Source organism: Somniosus microcephalus, chromosome 27 (assembly GCF_052327205.1).
Source record: "Somniosus microcephalus isolate GS21.2 chromosome 27, FLI_Smic_1.0, whole genome shotgun sequence".
NCBI classification, from domain to species: Eukaryota; Metazoa; Chordata; class Chondrichthyes; order Squaliformes; family Somniosidae; genus Somniosus; species Somniosus microcephalus.
This window is the reverse complement of record NC_141013.1, coordinates 20711649-20733623: the sequence shown is the minus strand read 5'-3', so window position 1 is coordinate 20733623 and position 21975 is coordinate 20711649. Positions and strand designations below refer to the sequence as shown.

The 21975-nt window shown below is 41.9% G+C and overlaps 1 protein-coding gene across 4 annotated transcripts in view; it reads left to right on the top strand.

Moving 5' to 3' along the window:
• Nucleotides 1-21975, top strand: part of myo5aa (myosin VAa) — a 239045-nt gene that overhangs the window by 208026 nt on the left and 9044 nt on the right. For 2 of the 4 annotated variants that reach the window (XM_085968658.1, XM_085968659.1), the window contains 6 exons: nt 8156-8354; nt 12312-12386; nt 13630-13723; nt 14428-14574; nt 18288-18442; nt 21598-21687. In XM_085968658.1, the coding sequence (XP_085824784.1) occupies nt 8156-8354; nt 12312-12386; nt 13630-13723; nt 14428-14574; nt 18288-18442; nt 21598-21687 (760 nt within the window). Of the gene's footprint in view, nt 1-5955; nt 6034-8155; nt 8355-12311; nt 12387-13629; nt 13724-14427; nt 14575-18287; nt 18443-21597; nt 21688-21975 lie in introns of all 4 variants that reach the window. The other 2 variants (XM_085968661.1, XM_085968660.1) reach the window with 2 other exon arrangements.

The window sequence follows — 21975 nt, the reverse complement described above, 5'->3', positions numbered from 1 at the left end:
AAGACTGTCAGATGCCCTGGCATAGTTTTATTCAATTGCAGCTTTACTTACTACCTAAATGATTAGTTGAGAACCAGAAACAAACAATTTGTGAGGTAAAAGGAATAACGTACAACCTGTGGCTATCTTTTTTTGTGGGGGAGGGAGATATTGTAGATTTGTGCAAGGCCTCAAAACAGATTAATCTAAAATCTGCCCACCTCTTGGATTCAGTACTCTGGCATGGCCTAGTGCAGTCACCAAATTTGGCTGCCATTATCTTAAACCAGTAGGAGGAAAAGGACTTGGACTAAATTTTTTTTAGGCCCGTCATCAAAAACAAGTAACTGAGAAGGGAGCGATCAAAGTGATTTAAAACAATGAGATGACGAGGAAGGGTTGGCAGATAGATGTACTAAGAGTTCTTTGTGCAGCAGGTGGTGGCAGAATCCGTTGATAACCAGTTTGGTCTGTTTTTGGTTGTCTTATGTGGAACTGTACCTGTGGATATCACACGTTCCAAAGTACCTGTAGATGCTGCCAAACTGGAATTAACTGTTACCTTCATGACTCATAGGAGACTGAAGTCTTTGAGTGAGATCTTGCAGGAGCTTTTTGCACGTAATGGAATAGGGAGGATACTTGTTAACTGCTCAAGGATTACAGCAGCTGTACCACCTTCTCACACCTAACAGTCCATTACGTCAACGAGTGCCCGAACTAATATGGTCTAGTTATCATCCCAGTTTTCTGGTCGTCCTTCTGGTTGTGATTCTGGACGAGGTAGATGACTGTGAAAATCACTGGTTTGATGTGAGCTATGAAAAGGATCGGGATGGTGACTGCTCTCACGCAAAAGGCCTAAGAATTTGATGAAGTATAGGAATATTCAGACAGTGCTTTCATAGGTTTCCTGGAGAGCTCCAGGCTTCATTTAATTTTATTTGTTCACAGGCTGTGGGTGTCGCTGGCAAGGCTGGCATTTATTGCTCATCCCTAATTGCCCTTAAGAAAGTGGTGGCGAGCCACCGCCTTGAACCGCTGCAGTCTGCGTAGTGAAGGTACTCCCGCAGCGCTGACTTTGTCGCAGTGGTTTGGTACAACGGAGTGACTTGCTGGGCCATTTCAGAGGGTAGTTCTAATAATAATAATTCAACTTTATTGTCATTGTACAATGCACAACGAAATGTGATCTTGCAAGCTCCCATGAGTCCAGTACAAATAACATTAACATTAAACGTAAATAGCACCGTCCTGGGAGAAGCAAAGCCGCTGCGTCTGTGCGCGCCGCCATTCCATTTCCACCATTCCTCCTGTCCGACAATCTTCAGCCCAACGCCCGGGCCTGCTCACCAGCCGCCCCTCCCGGGGCTCCTTCCGTGACCTTCTCACCAACCGCCCCTCCTCGGGGCTCCTTCTGTGACCTTCTGCACCTGGTCTTCCCTGAAGGTCACCCCTCCAGGTACTAACCAGGCCTGGCTCTGCTTAGCTTCCAAGCCTTGCCAGTGACCCTGTCCCTAGTCCCAGGAACAGGGGTCAACCACATAGCTGGGGGTTGGGATTACATATAGGCCAGACCGGGTAAAAGCGGCAGATTTCCTTCCCTAAAGGACATTAGTGAATCAGTTGGGTTTTTACGACAATCCGGTAGTTTCATGGTCACCATTACTGATACTAGCTTTTTAATTAGCTGCTGGCCTCAGAGTAAATGTAGAGGAAGGTGTCGCAAATAAATACAGCTTTCTGACACAATCCATTAGGAACAGGAGAATCAGCAATACCAGTTTCTAGGTGTGAAATGTGTTTAACCTAGAAAGTAATATTGTGTTGAAAGAGGATGCCTCAACAAGATGGCATGCCAGGCATTGAAAGATTGGATCGGAGTCAGCCCGCTGTGGCGTATTCAGTATTTGACCCAGGAGGGTCAGTGGGTGGTACTGCAGGGTACTGTCAATAATTAGCCACATTGTCTGGCTCGGTAATGGGACCCGAAGGAGTAGACCTGTCACTGGGGCAGGGATTCTTGCCACCTGCCTCCAGATAACCTTTACAAAATCAGATAATTGGAAAACTATCTTGCCAATTTGACTATATTTCCCCACAAATTTTCATCTTGTGAGTCACTGTACACTAGTTGCTATAACTTTGTTTGATCAGCATTTGAATTTAACATTTAAAAACCTGATAGCTACACCCATGACTCATGCAAGTGGCACGCAGGTTGACCAGAGGCGTAAAGCAAAACTATAATTATCTTTTAGTTAGAATTTTTCAAAACACCAGCTGCACAATGAGTGTAATTGTGTGGATATATTCTAAAATAAAGGCTATCCTATTAAGATATTTACTTATTGGCAATATATATCTAATTTAGTTTATGATGTGCCTATAAAGCTAGTAATCAGTTTCCTTTATTTGGAGAAGGCAGATCTTGTTGAGATGAGTTGTACAAACCAGGAAGAACCCAGGTTCAAACCTTGGTTTGTGTTGTGGGGCAGCAGTAGGGGACCTATTGACCCTGGGTTAGGGAAGGGAAAAACTATCTCGCTCCTGATACTTCATGCTGGCAATGCACATGGGTGGATGTTGTGAGAGACCAGGATCGGGTTTGGCTGTGGTGCGCTCCCCCAAAGAAAGACTTGCATTTATATAGCGCCTTTCACGACCTCGGGACATCCCAAAGCACTTTACAGCCGATGAAATACTTTTGAAGTGTAGGAAACACGGCACAGCAAGCTCCCACAAACAGCAATCTGTTTTTGTGATGTTGATTGCGAGATAAATATTGGACAGGACACGGGGATAACTCCCTTGATCTTCTTCGAAATAGTGCCGTGGGATCTTTTGCAGATGGGGCCTTGGTTTAACGTCTCATCCGAACGACGGCACCTCCGACAGTGCGGCACTCCCTCAGCACGGCACTCCCTCAGCACTGCACTGGAGTGTCAGCCTAGATTTTTGTGCTCAAGTCCCTGGAGTGGGACTTGAACCCACAACCTTCTGACTTGTAGATGAGAGTGCTACTCACTGAGCCACTGGCTGACACGACTGACCCTTGCTGTCGAGGCTCATATGTGGCTTGCCACTTGGATGACGTACCAGAAGGCAACCACTTCTCATGGAACTGTGCCCTAGAAAGGAATCAAAGCCTTCACGAGAGGAAAGAGCGGGGAAAAAGAAGTATTAAACTAGAATGTTCCTATTTTATTTAGAAAAGGTACTGTTTTAGGGATGCCAGGGATCATACCAGCATTTCAGATGAGCCTGTAAATTGCAGCCCCTTGTCTTGCTGTATGGCAAACAACAGAATATAATAATGCTCAAAATGAAGCTCCACAGGAGAGGGTCAAAGATAAGCTGATGTTTGACTAACTAACCCTGTGGAGTAAAACGTTAAAAGTCCATTCTTTCTAACGGTGGATTAATGAATTTTTTTTTAAATGTAATAAATTTGTGACCTGCTTTGTGAAAGGCTCCAACTTCTGAGGATCTTGTAACCGAGAACATTAATCTCTTGCCTTCCTTTCCTGGCCGCGATTTGTCTGAATTAATAATTAACTCGAGTGATTTTAATTCATAGTGAAATGAACTGCAGAATTTGATAGATTTGTACGGAATGTGCAAACCTTGGCTCTGAAATTCCGAGGTCCCTGCTCCACAGGCGAAACCCCATCCCGTGTCACGGGGACACTGGGTCATTTCCATAACTGGCACAGGCGGCCTGTATTGGCACATCAGGGGTGCCTGCCCCCTTGTGCCAGTAAATGTCGAAGTGGCACCCAGCTACTTGGATAGGAGGACCCCAAGGCCTAGGAAGGGCTGAAGAAAAAAGGATTATTTTTTTTCTGCTTTTAAGAGAGCAAATGGCTACATTTCTAAAGGTAAGCCCCTTTCCTCTGGGACCGAACTTTTCTCTTGGGCTGTGTTAACTCTTCCCCATTGGTGGTGTACCAGGTGAAATTCTAGGGAATGCCTCCTCCCCCAGTTACGCCCCAAAGATTCAAGCAGACTTGGGGAGGGTTGGTAGAAGACTCACCTGGCCAGCAATCCCTTTCCCCCTCGCTCCCCCCAGACTGGAATTTGGGCTGTGGAATGAACGGGGCAGAAACCCAGTGGATCTGAATTCGACCCCAAATTTCGGCACCCCCTATGGGTATTGGGTAATTCACCCAAATTCCACTCTCCCTCCCACACATGTCAGAACTTCAGGCCTCTTGTTTCTAAACTTGTCGTCGTCTTCTTCTTCGGCAGTCCCTCGGAACCGAGGATGACTTGCTTCCACATTAAAAATGAGTTCGCAGGTGACTGATGAGTCCAATGCGGGACCTACAGTCTCTGTCACAGGTGGGGCAGATGGTGGTTGAAGGGGCGGGTGGGTGGGGTGCTTGGGTTGACGTGCGCTCCTTGCGCTGCCTGCGCTTGGCTTCCGCTTGCTCCCGGCGAAGAGACTCAAGGTGTTCGACGCCTTCCCGGATGCTTCTTCTCCACTTTGTGCTGTCTTGGGCCAGGAATTCCCAGGTGTCGGTGGGGATGTTGCACTTTTTCAAGGAAGCTTTAATCAACCAGTGGCATAAAGTGCAGCCAGCACACACACCAGGATCCTGATTTTTGTGACACTTTGTTTTTGACAGCAGTTGAACTGCAAAAATATTGTATCAGACGATATGAATTGAGAATAAGAGGGTTACTTTCTGTAGAAGATGGATAGTGAGCCTTCATATTATTATGCTTTAACTGTTCAAAATGGAGTATCTCCAGCATTTAATTAAACAAATATTGTAATTGGACACAAATCGCAAATAGTCACCATGGCAATTACTACTGTTATTCCTAGACCAAAAAAAATCACATAGGTTGTCAGGGTGTTCAATGTAACCAAGGGTAGAATACTGGTAACACTGTAATCCCAGACAAATGCAATTCTTACTATGCTGTTTTAGGTTTCTGTTAGAAATTAGGACAAATTGCAAATAGGTGAGATCCACAATTATCCAAAAATTGGGGCTCAATTAAGTTTTTTAAATAAATTTTGAAAAACTGAAAATGCTCAGTAATTTTCAGAGCAAAACTTTTTTTTTTCCTTCCCTCATAGTCTATATGAAGCAAACTTTACAAAGTCCACAGGTGGCCAGCTGGAGCAGAGTCTCCAACCCATACCCAGAGGATGACTGCACCTCACTGTTCTCTCAAATTAAGTTTGGGTTGGATAGAAACAATATTTATGAAATATAGTGGTTCTGTGAAACTACTGATTTTCCCCCCCACCCTCATCCCAACTGGTCGACATATACAAAACAATGTTTTGTTAAATTTGGATATCGATGACGATAGCAAAGCTCTTTATTTGAAATTTGTGTGATGATTTCTAATTCTATATTATGATCTAACACCTACCTACTGATTGCCTCTCTTTTCCCTAACTCTGTAACCATTTCCACCCCGACAGCGTCTCCCCCTCCGAATTTTCCGTTCCGCTGACTCTGGCCTTTTGTGCATCTCCCTTCCCTTCTCCCCGCTGCTGACCGTCGTGCCTTCAGCTGTCTTGGCCCCAGGCTCTGAAATTCGCTCCTTGAACCCCTCTGCCTTTCTATCCTCCCTCTCCTCCTTTAAGACCCTCCTTAAGAACTCGCCTCTTTGACCGAGCACCCTTCTTTGGACTGGTGTCCATTTTTTGTCTGACTACGCCTCTGAAGCACCTTGATTTTTTTAATTATTGTTAAGGGAACTAGAAAAATGCAAGTTGTCAGTAGAGCATTATTGGTTAAACTTGTTTGATTTCAAAAGCAGAATGAAATTTAAAATGAATAGTAGATAAGTTCATAAACAGTTAATGTTTGAATGGTGTAGTCTCAGATGGTCCTAATGTGTCTCCCTCTTGTATGTTACCATCATTTGTGAGCATTGTCATTAACATTTCATACTCATTCCCATTATTTGTCCCTTTTTTTTCTGTTTGCATTTTTGTTCTCATTGAAGACCATCACAGGACTGCCATTTGCTGAATGAGGATGGAGAGCTTTGGATGGCTTGTCAAGGGTTAAAACAAACCAGCAGGTTACCACATTTATACCTAGGGCCTTTCTACGTCTGCACTTTGTTCATCACTAACCAGAGACCTTTGCTGTGCACTTGCGTTACAGAAATATGCTTTGGCACGTTTCAGTGTTAATGTTAGTGAAAACTACTCAAACTCTTGCACCTAGAGTTATACTTACTGTGTTAACAAAGCTTAGACCAGAAAATGTCAATATTTGCTATTTAGAATCACATCCAGTAGTAGTGTGCGGTGAATTCTAACTTAACTTTTTTGTGGCTGCTCTACAGTAACTTCAACGTAGATTTTTTTAATGCACATTTTCTGCTTGGTGGCAATGTAATCCTTTTTAACGTTGGGTATATACTGCTACTTGTAGAATAACAGAAATAAGGAGGACATTGTGAAATGTTATCTGGTGGTGGCAGCTCTTGAAACCTTAACACTTTAGTATTCCCTTTTTCTAGATCAGTAGTGATGGAAAAAGATCAGGTGATAGAGAATTTATTTTGATTTCGCTGCCAAGATTGAAATGCAGAGGACCAGTTGATGCTGTGTGTGAGGACACCATCCTGTCACTCCTGGGCCTGCATTGAAATCTAGCCAAGACTGGTGGCTCTCTGTGAAATGAGGCCAGCTCAACTCAGTTTCTAATGGGCACGAGCCCACAACATGAAATTGTGCCTAATTAATAATCCTACTTGGACAGGCCACAAGAATGTCCTGTGCGGGAAATGTAAATATTCCACCAGTACAGTTGGGAGGAGCTGTTCTGAGTTTGACACTGAGGCACTTGGATTGGGTAGAGTAAAGGGAGTGACATGAATCAGTCATTCATAAAAGAAAGACTTATGAAATGATACTGAGCGGCCTGCGGGTGGCGCTGTCCAGGGAGAGTATAAATACTCGGGCACGTCCCAGCTTGCGCAGGACATTCTTAACAGGAACTAGTGAAGGACACAACTAGACCTCCATGTTGTAAAACAGTTGATTAAAGCTTTGTTTAACGCTTAGACCAAGTGCCTAGTAGTTATCCTACGTCAGGGAGCCTTGCTCTGTAGCTGGTGCTGCTATACCCTGATAATGGGTTGCTATAACTAGAAGGTTCCTCAGTGCTAGCGTCCCTTATCTCGATGAGTGGAAAATTTCATGTAAGTGAGGAAAAAAATGAAGATACAAAAAACTTTCAGTCATTGAAGATGGGCAGCATGCAGATAGACTTTTCAATCTCGTACTTTCGAGAAGAAATGGCAGCTATACACAGACACTTGGCCTGGGCTGCTCTAGTTCCTCAACTCTGTTTTGGAAACGCAGTAGTAACCTGTCGCTATAGCCATGTTAATGTTTTTAAGCCAACTGAAACCACTGCAAGGCACAATCTTCGATGTGCCTTCAGGAGCTTGTTTCTTGTAGCTGTTACTGTTAATGTCATGTTGCTGCTTTACATATTTAAACCTTCACAAAGTGTTACAGGAAACTTTTTTTAATCCGGCACGGATGGGACCGACATGGTGCCGGTTCATCAAAAATTCCGGATAACTGAACGCTATAGTAAAAGATACGGAGCTGAGAGCTCCGTATAAAGCAACAAACCCTGTTGCGCTTCAGAACAATGGGCACAAGTTGCAAGCGTCTCTGTAGCTTAGCAACAGCTGCAGCCACACCCTTGCACAGCAACAAATGGAGTAAAAAAAGTAATAAAAGTTACCTGAACCTACTCCTGAATTTTGCCGGTTAACCGAGATTTACGGTTATTTAGGTGCCGGTATATCGAAAGTTTCCTGTACTTCAATTCACAAGTGTTGATATTAAAGTTACTTAAGGCCATCATTGTGTTCAATAGTTGTGAAACTTAAAAAGAGGTGATGACACTGTCAAATTTCATCCTTATATTTTTTTTAAGAAAAATAATTTTATGAATATTTTCATCCACTTGCCTGTACCACTTTGCAAGGTTTAAAAGATGTTGTGCCTTTACATTTGCCCTAAGGTCTTCGACCTGAAACGTTAACTCTGTTTCTCTCTCCACGGATGTTGCCTGGCCTGCTGAGTTTTTCCAGCGTTTGCTGTTGTTATTTCTACTGGAGCTATGTTGGCTTGGAGGAGGGCCGTTACAATTTTACAATGCCCTTTTTCCCGCAGATTGCTGGAATCTCAGCTTCAGGGCCAGAGAAAGAATTATGAGAATGAGTTGGAGATTTTACGTGGGGAGGTTCAGAATCTCAAGGAGGAGATAAATCGTCAGCAGCAACTCTTGGCCCAGAATCTGCAACTGCCGCCTGAGGCCCGAATTGAGGCCAGCCTGCAACATGAGATTACCAGGTTAACCAATGAAAATCTTGTAAGTATTACCTTGCTTTGTCAGACTAACGTGATGGTGTAAGTTAACACAGCAAGCCCATTTCTTTTTTGGCACTATTCTACATATACACGCTACAAGCCATAATGATTAGGTGCGTGTTGTTTACAACTATAATTATATGCATAGTGCTAGCAGAATTATTTACTCAAACCTTTCGATCTGAGAAAAGCAGGCATGCTATTGAAGTAGCTGGTCCATCATTGTGAAATATTACAGTTTAATAATGGGGTTAGGTGTAGAGTTTAGTTAGAGTAAAAATGTATGTTTTTAATGATGAGCAGTGTCTTTATAGTGTATGTGCATATATTATGAAACTGAAGACGATGATTTACTTAAATGTAACCATTAGAAAGAGGTCATTTTTAGTCATTCAGCATTACGCACAGAATGTGAAATAATTTTTAGTAGTTCTGGCATGTTATGATTGCTTGTATGGTTTCTTGTTATGACCAGCAACATGAAACTCTTCATTTTGCTTTAGAATTATGCATGCAATTATTTAGGGCACAGCATCTTGGCAAAGCACGATTTAATCGCTGGTATCCTGGTTGTGGGGACTTTACTTCTTCTGTAACATTTCTGTCTGACCTGAAATGGATCTGTTGTCATTTCTGAGATGATCCATTAGTCATGATGATTCTTCCATTCAGATTGAGTAAGTGCATTTGTGCACATATTGACTGAGGCACTAAAAATAGTTTCCTGACTAAAATGGCCAACAGTCGCTGGTTCTAAATGGTATATTATGTCTTACTCCGCAACGAGCAATACAACCAATTCATACTGAAAAGGGGATCTATCATTTTGGCATTTCCTCATACAATAATTTATAACACTAAATCAGTGCCTACCCCATCCCAAGTTTTACATTTCTCCACATCTAACTAAATCTTACCTGTGGGGTGGGTGCGTGGAGAGCAGGAGAGCAGTGTTCAAATTCTATCCATTGACGTTTTAAAAATGATTATCGCTAATTGCAGAATCCAGACATGGCGAGTATCAGCGAGCAGCCTGATTGCACTCCCCCACCCCCACCCCAATATAAAAACTAAATGCAATACCTTGAAAGCTGACAGGATGAGAACAAACATAAGTTGGTAGTTTGGTCTCTTTACCTCCTATTTGTATCTGAGGAAAATGGGATGGTGGCACTATAGCTTCCAACAACATTAGCTACAATTTTACAAATGAACGAATTAATATTGATGCATAACATGGAATCTAACTGAAAACCTGCTTCAACTTAATACAGTAAATCTATTCTTGTTCACTAACTAAACTGATTCAATTATTTATCATTAACTAGTTGCCCGCACCAAGCTTTGGTGCTCCAATATGTTGTGCCAGAGATGAGGATTTGTGCTCACGTGACAGATCTTGGCTTTTAATGGAGACTTGGTGCCTCTCGATGGGAAAACCAAAGAGCAAGTCACCTTGAGAGCAGCATTGGTTGAAGCAGGGCTTCCCTCAGCCAGAGAGTAATATGTGGCATAGGGGAGGAGGACAAAAAAATAAATAAAAGGGAATGGCGGATAGACTGGAATCAACTATCTCTTTATGTATCAGATAGCAAAGACAAACCGATAGATGCTTGACAGTATATGTCAGAGTATTGGCTTCTAAATGTGAAGGTGAAGAGTAAAACATAGCCACACCAGTTCAGGTTTCTAGACTGAAGAGGTGCAACTTTAAAAGTTATACAGTGGAACCCAAAAGGAAGTACGGCTCCAAATGGTCTGGGCTCCCTGATGGCTCTGTCAGTAGATGCACTGTATTGTGTCCCTAATTTGAGCACAGATCTAGATCAGGGCATCTTTGGGAACTCTCAAATTGGCCTTGCCGTTTCTGGGAGGGGGATAATTTAGCCAGGGTTACTGCTGCTCATTGCCACCCAAATCACAAACAAACACCTCGTGAGAGACCTGACGCGGCAGATCCCTGGCTTCGATCTTCCGCGGAGCTTATGGGCAACCCTAAATCGCATCCGCGCAAACCTCGGCAGATGCAGATACTTGATGCACAAGCGGAGAATTAAAAACTCTCCAGTGTGCGACTTGTGGCCACCCAGAACAGATCATGGAACATATAACGACTCAATGCCCGATTCACAAATACGGAGGAGGCATCACCGCGATTCACTCCGCTACTCTGACGCAATTATCTGGCTTAACCACCGAAATGTAAAATTCTAGTTGTTGCTCCACACCTACATCAGCCACACCTACATTGCCACCCAATGCCTCTGTTCGAAATTGTGCATTTTGTGGGGGGGGTCCAGTGAGGACAGGGTAAAGCTTGGCTGTGATGGTCAAATAGACATCATATCATCTCTCTCTCAAAGAATGCCGTCTGGCACCAATGGAATTTGTACCCGGTTAAAGCCATCACCTTCAGGAGAGGGAAGAAAATTGTGGAAAGTGTATGGGGGTAAAAAGTAACGGGCGGAAGTGATTCACATTTTAGATTTGCTCACTCTCTAAGCTTCTGAAGTGTTCATTACAATTAAATAGAACTAATCCCCATCACCAATGTATACAGCTGCTGCTGTAAAATTGAAATACGGCACGCCAAAATGCAGAACCATATTTTTTAAATAAAAAGGAAACACTGCAAACGCTGAATATCCGTTAAAAATAAAACCAATGCGCTGGTGTTACACAGCAAACCAACCAGCATCTGTAAAGAGCAAAGGCAGGTTGTGGCCAACTTTCCCTCTGATCCACGTGTCAGCACAGCTCTCTGCTGGTCCCTCACATCCTGGGACTGGCATTCTCAGTGTTAAATTTCGCGCAGGAGCAAAACTGTGAAGGGGCCCTGCACCCAAAAAAAAAATTAGGGGGAGCATTGGTTATGAGTGAATCCTGATGAAGGGTACACACTCAAAATGGCAGAACTATGTACAGTATTTTCTCTTTACAAATGCTGATTGATCTGTTATGTATTTTCAGCATTTTTTTCTTTTTATTTCAATATTTTATTTTCAAATATTGATCCTTTTTTTCCCCCCATGTTTGCATTATTTCAAATGGAACGTCTTCAATCTAAGATTGTAGGACACAGGGCTGTAGGAAATTTGGCAACATTAATCCTTTTGCCGTGTGTTTCCGTTTGGAGGAAAGATTGTACTTGCGACACGTGCCGTTACCAAAATCACATTACAGTTCATAAGTGCACTCGATTCTCCTGGTATACTTCAAACGTTTTCTCCAAAGAGATGTAATATCAAGACTGAGACTTTAAAGAAAAATTGTTTACTGCAATGAAAGTTGATAAATTGTTTAACAGGAGGTGCTGCGGAAATGGATGAGCAGTAACTTTTAGGTTTAATTTGTTCAAACACTTGTTCAAACATACTATTCATGAGGTACAATGGCAACCAGTCACTGTGCTCCGTACTCTATCGTATAGCAATGATAGCATCTCACACAATGTTAAACTAGACTTTTATCAGAGGCAAATTAGTCATGCAGATAACAAAACACACCATAATTTTTCCTGCTGTTAACAGACCAATCTTTTGAGCAGTCAGTTGATGCAGTGATGCTTCTTCAAACATACAGGCAAACTCCAGCAATTCATTTGAGGCCCTTGGCAGCTTTGAGTAGCGGTCTTATTGATCATCCACTATGCAAGTTGTCTTCTTGCATTGTACATGACCTGCTGGCCATACAAAACTCTGCATGATGACCAGGTTAAGTCAAGAGTACAAACTCAGTTTATTTAATGGTGCAGCTCGGAATTGAAGGATAGTTGTTTGACCAATGAAATATGAAGGACTTTTGGCAGGTTGAATTTAAAAAAGAAATGCACACAGGTAAAGTGAAGACCATAGAACACATGCACTCCTGTTAAACAACTACTGACTATTTCCCATTTTACTGGCATAATTTCTAAACCGTTTGGATAATAGCACAAATCTCACCACTATTTTTGCAGTATTATGAGGAGCTATATGCAGATGACCCCATGAAGTATCAGTTCTACAGGATTTCGCTATACAAACGGATCATTGTATGTAGATCAAACCATTGTTGTATGGCCTAAATTGTTCTCTTTCCACTGTTTCACTGTTCTGGAGCACTAACAGAAGAATGACCTGCCTCTGCACCTGCGAAGAAAAGTCCATGTTTTCTTCTATGTATTGTGGCTACACAACGCCTTACTGTTTTACTGCCATCACTTTTAACACAGTGCAGCAATGTACTTTCACTGCAGTTTTTTGTTAATTCTATTGTCTTAATCTCAATGGAACAAAGTCATTTGTTTAGAGTACAAGTCAGAGAATATATTTTAGCATTTCTTTTTTGCTAACTTCGCTACCGCTTCTTAAATTAATTTACCGAATAATCAAGATGGTGGTCACTTTTTTTCAACACTTGCTCCGTTCAAGTATATTGCCCAGCTTGCACAAATTAAGGAAAGCATTTACTCAGTGCATCGTTGCATTATCAACTAGACAGACTTCCTTAGAACTCGAGCAATTGCTTATGTTTCTGACCAGAAGCAATTTGTTACTTTACTTCAGCCATACTTCAGCGGGGAAGACAGGACACCGGATCATGGATGACTCCATGACACTACCCAGGCCACTGGAGGTGCTCTGGAACATGAGCTCATCTGAAGTAGAGAGATTCATCAGTTCTGGGTTGAACCTACACCTTTTGATTTGGAATGGACTTTTGATTGAAGTCTCAAAATAGCGCAGTTGTTCATGTGCAAGACAATTTAATTCTTAAAATCCATAAAGAACACATGTGTACGTCCACTGTGAGGAGCTAAAAATGCATTTTGCTCAAGCATATGTAACCCAGCTAGTTTCATCTTCTTAGGCTAGGAGGCGCAGGTGCAATGGGGCAAGCTGATTGTACCAGCTGTACGCTCCCCCAGAGTTGTCTGGCCCAACAGGTACATGACCAAAAACTGTCCGAACTCACTGAATCAGGCTGACCATTCTAGATGAGATTTTGCTTCCGTCGTTCGTGGTAATCCAGCAAATTAGTCTGTAAAGACTTTGTCTCTGTCAGCCATGTTTACACCTCTCTGAAACTGCATCAATCAATCACCAGCTGCACTGTGATTTACGCTTGTTTGTGCTAATCAGTTAATGTCAGCTAATGTCAGCTGTCTACACTTTCCTTGCATCATGCTATTCTACTAATCTTGAGTGTTGGCAATTTTCACCTGCAGCAACATAATTTCAGTAGCGCTAGAGTTCAGTATTTTCAGTCTTGGTTCTCTTTGCCCTTTGCTACAGGATCTAATGGAGCAGCTGGAGAAACAGGACAAGACTGTCCGGAAGCTGAAAAAGCAGCTTAAAGTATTTGCAAAGAAAATTGGTGAACTAGAAGGTATGGTTATATCGGTTGAAAACAAACTTCTCTCAAAATAGTTGCTCGTGAGTAAAATAAGCGGAATCTTATTGCAGTCCCTTTGAACAGAGTATGATGAATGCTTCTGTAATCTTGCTGTGCAATATTCTTTGTATCGTTTGCTTGGGTAAGATGACGTTTTTTTTTCAGAAAACTGAGTTGAAACCATACAATCTCATTTTCGACTAGGTAACAACAATGAAAAAGGTGCACAAATGTACAGTGACTTCTACTTTGTGGCCCCCTTGCCTGAAAAGGTCTTACTGTGGATTAGATGTAGTATCTGTTTGCATAATGATGCTAAAATGCTTCCTTCCTATCTCAACTTAATATTTTACAATTTATATTTTATATTATACAGATGATGTGCAGTATGGTTTTAAGTGCAACTTGCGTTGCTCAGTTAAGAGATCGTGCAGAAATTAATATTTTTTATAAAATGTAAAATAGCCGTCTGCAAGGTGGGAGTATCGATTGGTGCTCCCATTTAAGCAACTTTATGATGCATATGTAGTTTTACCCTAGTATTTTGAGAACTTGTTTCACAGTTCATATGTTTTGCCAAAGTAATGCCTTGTAAAGTAATTAAGACCTGTTCCTCCTTGTACGACTTGTGTGCAATACTGAACATAAACAGGTCACTTGGAAGATTTGTCTGTTCATGGTGTCTTTGTTTGTAATAGTGGGTCAGACAGAGAATGTATCGCCAGCTCAGCTAGCAGATGAACCCATCCGTCCTGTGAACATTCCAAGGAAAGAAAAGGATTTCCAGGGAATGTTGGAATACAAGAAGGATGATGAGCTTAAGCTTATCAAGAATCTCATACTAGGCAAGTATACACTTCTGTAGTCTTGGCTCTGTTCACTCACTTATCATTTGAAACTTAAGCACTTTTTCTTCTACTGTTCTGCAAGTGTAATATTTGGCATGTGGTTTCTGCAGAGTAATTAATTATTTTTGAGAAAATGCACTTGGTCTTGAATTAAGCCAACTTTGGAGTGATACTGTAGTTAGAAACATAGAAGATAGGAGCAGGAGTAGGCCATTCGGCCCCTCGAGCCTGCTCCGCCATTTAATGAGATCATGGCTGATCATCCAAACTCAGTACCCTATAGAAACATAGCAGGTTAACAGCCACGGGGAAAGCATCACCTAGATCTTCCTCCAGTAGCTTAGACTCGGAATGAAGCGTGCCATTTGCACCCAATTTTTCCAAGAATTGCTCATTTGCCTGCCTTCAACACCATCGCCTCCAAGTCACACACCGTCCTGACATGGATATATACCATTGTTTCTACATCATCACCTGATCAAAATCCTCAAATTCCTCCCGAACACCATTTGTGGGAACCCCAGCACGACGAGAACTGCAGCTATACAAGAAGGTGGCCCACCACCACCTTTTCAGAGCAACTGGGGATGGGCAATAAATGTGACCTTGCCACTGTTGCCTACATCCCCAGAACAAACAAAAAGAAAGTGTAGATTTGAATGGGTATGGGGAACACACAAGTGGTGGGAGCAGAAAATTGTATGCACGTGAAATTTAAATGTATATCTAAATAAGGGACATAAATTCCCAAACCCTTTAGAAAGGCTCACTCATTTGGAGAAATTGCTAACACTGAATGAGGAAGGGACTAAAAGTGACCAGCAAAAATGAAGGGAAAGAAACCCCAGTTGCAGACACGCGTCTGTAGGCAAGTGATGGAATAGCCCAGCGCCCAACCCCTGTTTGTTGGCTGCTGGAGTAGAGATGAAGCTGCATGAGGTAGGTGTGCCATTCCATGCTACCATCCCCATAGGTCAACACTACACCATACCTGAAAAGAGGTAGAGCCAAGTTTCAGGCCACTCTTGACTATTAAAGTTACTGGATGTGCTAGCCCTACGCTGCATGGCAGATGCAATGTCCTTGAAGGTTGAACTGATGAGCAGAAAAAAGTGCAAATTCAAATTATAGAGAACTGATTTACCTTGAGGACTGTTTTTTTTATATCTGTTTGGTTAGTTCACTAGATGGAATAGTGATTTTCCACCCCCCCCCCCCCCCCCACCCCACACTTCCCATTGAGGTTGTACAAACAACTCGGAAACCAGAGGCTTTTAGTCTTCATAGAAACATTGCTCAAGCAGTCTGTAATCCCTGTATTATTTCTGATTTATTACTTGGGTTTGAATATGGTGTAAATGGACACATTTTGATCAATAACGACCACATTCACAGCGTGTAGGATTAACGGTCAGAATTTCACGTTCAAAAAGTCAAATTTCGATCTATAGTAGTTTAAGGCGAGGGACCAGCAACCTGCTCCTATAGTTATTTCTGTTACTTTGCACCAGTGACCCGAGATACTGCCAGAACGGCACCACTGAATAATAAAAAAGCATCTAATGAGGGAAACACAATTTTTTCTTAATTTAAAAGGTACACTACAATTCCTCTGATTGACCAAACATACGGAGCCCGCCAGTATCATTGTGCAATGGTCTAAGCGGCTGTGGTGATCTCAGTGGCGTTAATTCAGCAAACTCGATCTCGCCATTGATTTTAATGGGAGCGGAGCTATGATAATTTGCTGTTCAACCTTTTCGGCGAGGGTGTCTGTGGAGCAGCGCAAAAGTCCCAGAAAATTAGGGTGTGGTGCACATAATGGCATAAGTCACTCATGCCATAATTCCCTGGAATTTCTGCATCTTCATAATAGCATACGCCATAGATGCACCATTAGGTTTTCGGTAAATTCTGGCTCGATGTCTTGCATGCCCAAATGCTGGGATATGGAGAGCACCCCAAGAGATACATTTAAATTAAGTGGGCACATCATACAAAAGGTAAATCACTAATCTACTGGAATTTTTTGAGGATGTAACTGGTAGAATAGATAAGGGAGGACCAGTGGATGTGGTGTATTTGGACTTTCAGAAGGTTTTCAATAAGGTCCCGCATTAGCGTGCAAAGTTAAAGCACATGGGATTGGGGGTAAGGTACTGACTTGGATAGAGAACTGGTTGGCAGACAGGGGGCAAAGAGTTGGAATAAACGGGTCTTTTTCCAAGTGGCAGGCAGTGACTAGTGGGGTACCGCAGGGATTGGTGCTAGGACCCCAGTTATTCACAATATATATTAATGATCTAGATGAGGGAACTAGATGTAATATCTCCAAGTTTGCAGATGACACAAAGCTGGGTGGGCGTGTGTGCTGTGAGGAGGATGCAGAGAAACTCCAGTATGATTTGGACAGGTTGGGTGATTGAGCAGATGCATGGCAGATGCAGTATAATGTGGATAAATGCGAGGTTATCCACTTTGGTGGCAAAAACAGGAAGGCAGATTATTATCTGAACAGCAATAGATTGGGAAAAGGGGAAGTGCAACGAGACCTGGGTGTCCTTGTGCACCAGTCGATGAAGGTAAGCATGCAGGTGCAGCAGGCGGTTAAGAAGGCAAATGGTATGTTGGCCTTCATAGCAAGAGGATTCGAGTACAGGAGCAAGGATGTCTTGCTGCAGTTGTATAGGGCCTTGGTGAGACCACACCTTGAATATTATGTGCAGTTTTGGTCACCTTATCTGAGGAAGGATGTTCTTGCCATGGAGGGAGTGCAGCGAAGATTCACCAGACTGATACCTGGGATGGCAGGAATGACGTATGAAGAGAGATTGGGTCGATTGGGCTTGTATTCGCTAGAGTTTAGAAGAATGAGAGGGCATCTCATTGAAACTTATAAAATTCTAACAGGACTAGATGCAGGAAGGATGTTCCCGATGGCGGGGGAGTCCAGAACCAGAGGTCACAGTCTAAGGATAAGGGGTAAGCCATTTAGGACTGAGATGAGGAGGAATTTCTTCACCCAGAGAGTGGTGAACCTGTGGAATTCTCTACCACAGAAGGCAGTTGAGGTCAATTCGTTAAATATATTCAAGAAGAAGTTAGATGTATTTCTTAAGGCTAAAGGGATCAAGGTTTATGGGGCGAAAGCAGGGAATACAGCCTCATTTGTTCAGCTGGCTGGAGATTTTTGCTGTCTGTTTCCGAAAGCAAAAATATAAATTTCTGCCTAATATTGATTTGTAACGGCGCAAAGAGCTGGTCTATTTTCTCAGTTCATTATTAAGAAAATTTCAGTTATGACCACTGAGGAACCATTTGAGTGACTGCATTAGATGTTTACGTGGCTGTGTCACCACCAGTCATTTATCACTTGCACAGAAATGAGAATCGCTTTCGTGGCATTAGTAAGCTAGCATTCACCCTGGCGTGTGGGTGGAGAGGATGAACCTGTGCTCCAGCTCTCCCACCAAGCCTCTGCTGTACGTTGGTTTAGACTTGAGCAGCATCCTCAAGATTGTGGAGAACTCCATGTCTGCTCTTCTTTAGTTGGCGGATGATCTGTGCCGGAGAGAGCCCTGCGGAATGTGCCTGCAGTCGATAGGCAAGCAGCAATCTAGGTCTGGCTTGTGTTTGGCCTGTAGCTCTTTAGTCAGTACTTTCTTGTACCGCCTTTCTGAAAGTAAAATAAAACTCTGTTTAAACCCCAGAACTAAAGCCTCGTGGTGTGGCTGTCAACCTGATCCCCGGACTGCCAGCGTACATCCTGTTTATGTGTGTACGCCATGCTGATTACATTAATGATGATCAAAGAGTGCGATCCCTGCTGACATCAACTATTAATGGCATCAAGAAAATCTTGAAGGTATGATTGTTCTTTTCAAGGGTAGTACGAATCTGGAAATAAAAATATTGAAATGATCCACCTCACTTTTTTGTTCCCCCAAGTGCACCTCCTAGAATCAGCAGATACAACGGATGGTAGTTACTTTGTGCCGTGATGGGATTTGAACTCTCTAGTTTGCCGATCCAGTATCATAACCACTCAGCTGTTGTACTCGACTCAAGCTAATTCTTGATGGACAGAAGAAGAAATAACTGCAAATACTGGAAATATATACCAGGTCCATCAGTATGTGAAAAAGAGTCAAGATTGTTTAACATTTCAGTTAGAGACCTCGGCCTAAATTTACCAATTGGTAACTTGTTCAAAATAATTGAAATAAAGCCAGTGTTTTTTTATAAAAACGCTGATCGTAAAATCTAGTCTGCTTTGTCGGAAGTTCTGACCAAGGTTCTCTACCCAAAAGGTTAACCTATTTTTCCTCTCTGCTGATTGACCAGCATTTTTATTTCAGATTTACGGCATTTGTATTTTTAAAAATATATCATCATAGTACATATGTATATTTGTTTTGTGTTTACTGTGAGTTAAGCATACCTCGATCTACTGCATGGGGTAGATTCTGGCACTGGTATGATTTCAATGTGCTGCTGTTGGACCTGCTCCACAATGAAGCACAATACATTGACTACAATAGCAAAATACTGCGGATGCTGGAAATCCGAGATAACAACAGAAAACGCTGGGAAAGCTCAGCAGGCCAGGGCAGCATCCGTGGAGAGAGAAACAGAGTTAACGTTTCAGGTCGATGACCTTTCGTCAGAACTGGCAGTCACACCATCCAACCTCACAACCCAGATTGATCTCAAGTTGAATATATCCTTGATATGTAATCAGACCATTAACGTGAATACTCCCTTACGATGACCAATAAAATCAATCTAGCAGGAATTTCTTTGTTTAGAGAATGTTGTACAATTAGAAATCATTTATCTTGTGTTTATATACAAGCAGTGACCACCAGAACTGGGGGCAGGGGCGGGGCGGGGGTGGTAAGAGAAAGAGTATTTTAAGGAACAAGTAAAGATCACCTTAAACACCATCCAGCAACACTGCACCTGAGAGAAAGGTAAATGGTAAATAAAGGATACATAGAATCATAGATATGACAGACAGAGAAATACATGGCAGGAACCCAGTAGATATGATATTTGTACAAAAGGTGGAACATACTAAATAACATGAATGATGCAGTCATGAGTTTCTAGGATGTTGGGTCTGCTTAGGTTTGTTGTATCCAGTTGGCATGTAGTTTGTTTACTAAATGTGAGTAAAGCTTTCGCAACTTAATTTTAAAATGAATATAAATAATAGTGAATCTATCCAATACAATACATTCCGATCTCATGATATCTATACAAATCATTGGTTAGATTGCAGTTAGAATAATGTGTCCAGTTTGGCTAGGAAAGAAGTAATGGGCGGAGAGGGTGCAGAAGAGATTCACTACCACGAATGAGAAGCTTTAGTTATGAGGGAAGACTAAGGAAAGTGGGACCACAGCAAAAAAAAAAAAAAGTTTTAAGAGGCGATATAATAGACATGTTCAAAATTCTGAGATCTTTTGATCAAGGAAATCGGGGGGAAAAACATTTCCCCTGGTTAGTGAGTCGGTAACTAGAGGGCATACATTTAAGATCACAACAAGAGAACAAAGGGAGAGGTTAAGATAATTTTTAACACAGAGGGTTGTTAGGACATGAAATGCTGTCCCAGAAACAGTAGTGGAAGCAGAATCCATAATAATAGCCTTCAAAAGGAAGGTGGTTAATATTTGAAAAGGGAAAATTTAAAAGGGTTTGGGGAAAGGGCAAGGGAAATGCGACTGTCAGAGTCGGCATGGGGCAAATAGCCATCATCTATGCTGCAAAGTTCTATGATGCAGCAGTTCCGTAGGATTGTCAAGGTAATGTTTGTTCTATAGTATGCCAATATGTGCAGTGAATAGTCACTTAGGAACAGCACTTGAAATCAGTAGCACAATTCCCCGGCCATGGATGAACAAAAAAAAAGCTTTATAAAGTGGTATACCTGAAAATGCAGTCCACAGTATTAACTTGTCAGAAATTCCAGCAGCTGGGTTCGTGGCTTGGGGTGGAAACTCTAAACAGCTACAAAGTAATGTGAACTTTTTATAGATTTTTTTTCCCCCCCCATTATAAATGCACCAAAGCCAGATCTGTAGTTTTTCAAATATATTCTTTCTGAGGCCACTTTACCAAAAAAAAAGACTGAAGGAGCTTAATTCTGATGTGGGGAATGTGAATGAAGAGCTCCAAAAACAGTGTGGTTTATCAACCATCGTTAAATCATTAGTTCAGTGGCAGATCAAAACAAAAAGGATTTGCAAGCTTTCTCTTTTAGACTGTCAGATACCAATATGGGAAATGTAAGTTTAACCTAATCTTTTCTTGAAACCATTTCATATTCCTTTATTATTACACAACCATTACACAGTTTCCACACTCATTTTTGGAAGGTTTTGGTGCCACTGTGTCATCGTGTGCCATTTGGGGGGCTGAGCACTGACTGTAATACCCCGATCCAAATTCAACACTGAGCTTAACAATGAATCACAAAATCTTTCTTTTAGCAGGACTCTGTCAGCAAGCAGTACTTTTAGGCTTTTGGTGAGATGAAGGTCCTAAAATTATCACTTGCTGAGAGAGTATTCGCAAAATAACTTCTGTTGGGAATCAGCACTGAACTTGGGTATACCTTTACTACTGAATTTGCACGCTTGTTGAACTCCTTAAATTTTAGAATAGAGTTCTCTTGTCTCTTAATAGGTAAATATTTTAGGAGTTGTCTATTTAGTGACAGCATTTAGGACGATACTTATACAATCATTATCTCGAAGTACAAAGCTTGTGTGTGTCATGAAGTGTGTCATAAGACAAATTTAGCTCAATATCCAGAACGCCTGCACAGATTACCTGCCCATCCAAACTTGGTTCTATTTTGCTGGAACAGATTGAGCAGATATTGAATATGTAAATTGAGCACTCAGTAATCTAGTGTTAAAATATTTTCACATGGTAATATTTTTCTTTACGCTTACTTTAGGCATGTTTTCCTGATGTTCTTGCTTTCTCCCACCCCCTTTCTTATTGCAGAAACGAAGTGATGACTTTGAAATTGTGTCATTCTGGTTGTCCAACACGTGCCGCTTCTTGCATTGTCTGAAGCAATACAGTGGGGAAGAGGTAAAGTGCAGTTTTGTACAGTCTCTCATGGAAAAGTTATCTTATAAATGTGTTTCATTGCTGTCATCCTTTTGTAGCTTACAGAATATACACCTTTCCTTCTTATTACAACTGCAAACATCACTCTAGCTCTTTTTTTACATTATGTTAAAAATGGTAAAAGATAACTCAAGAAATGTGTGTGGTACCACAGAAACAAGTCGCAATTTTCCAAGCATTGTTGTTTTGATGTAGAAACACTTTTTGAAGTTCTCGAAGACTTGGGAGACTTTTGTTGTGAATGAACCA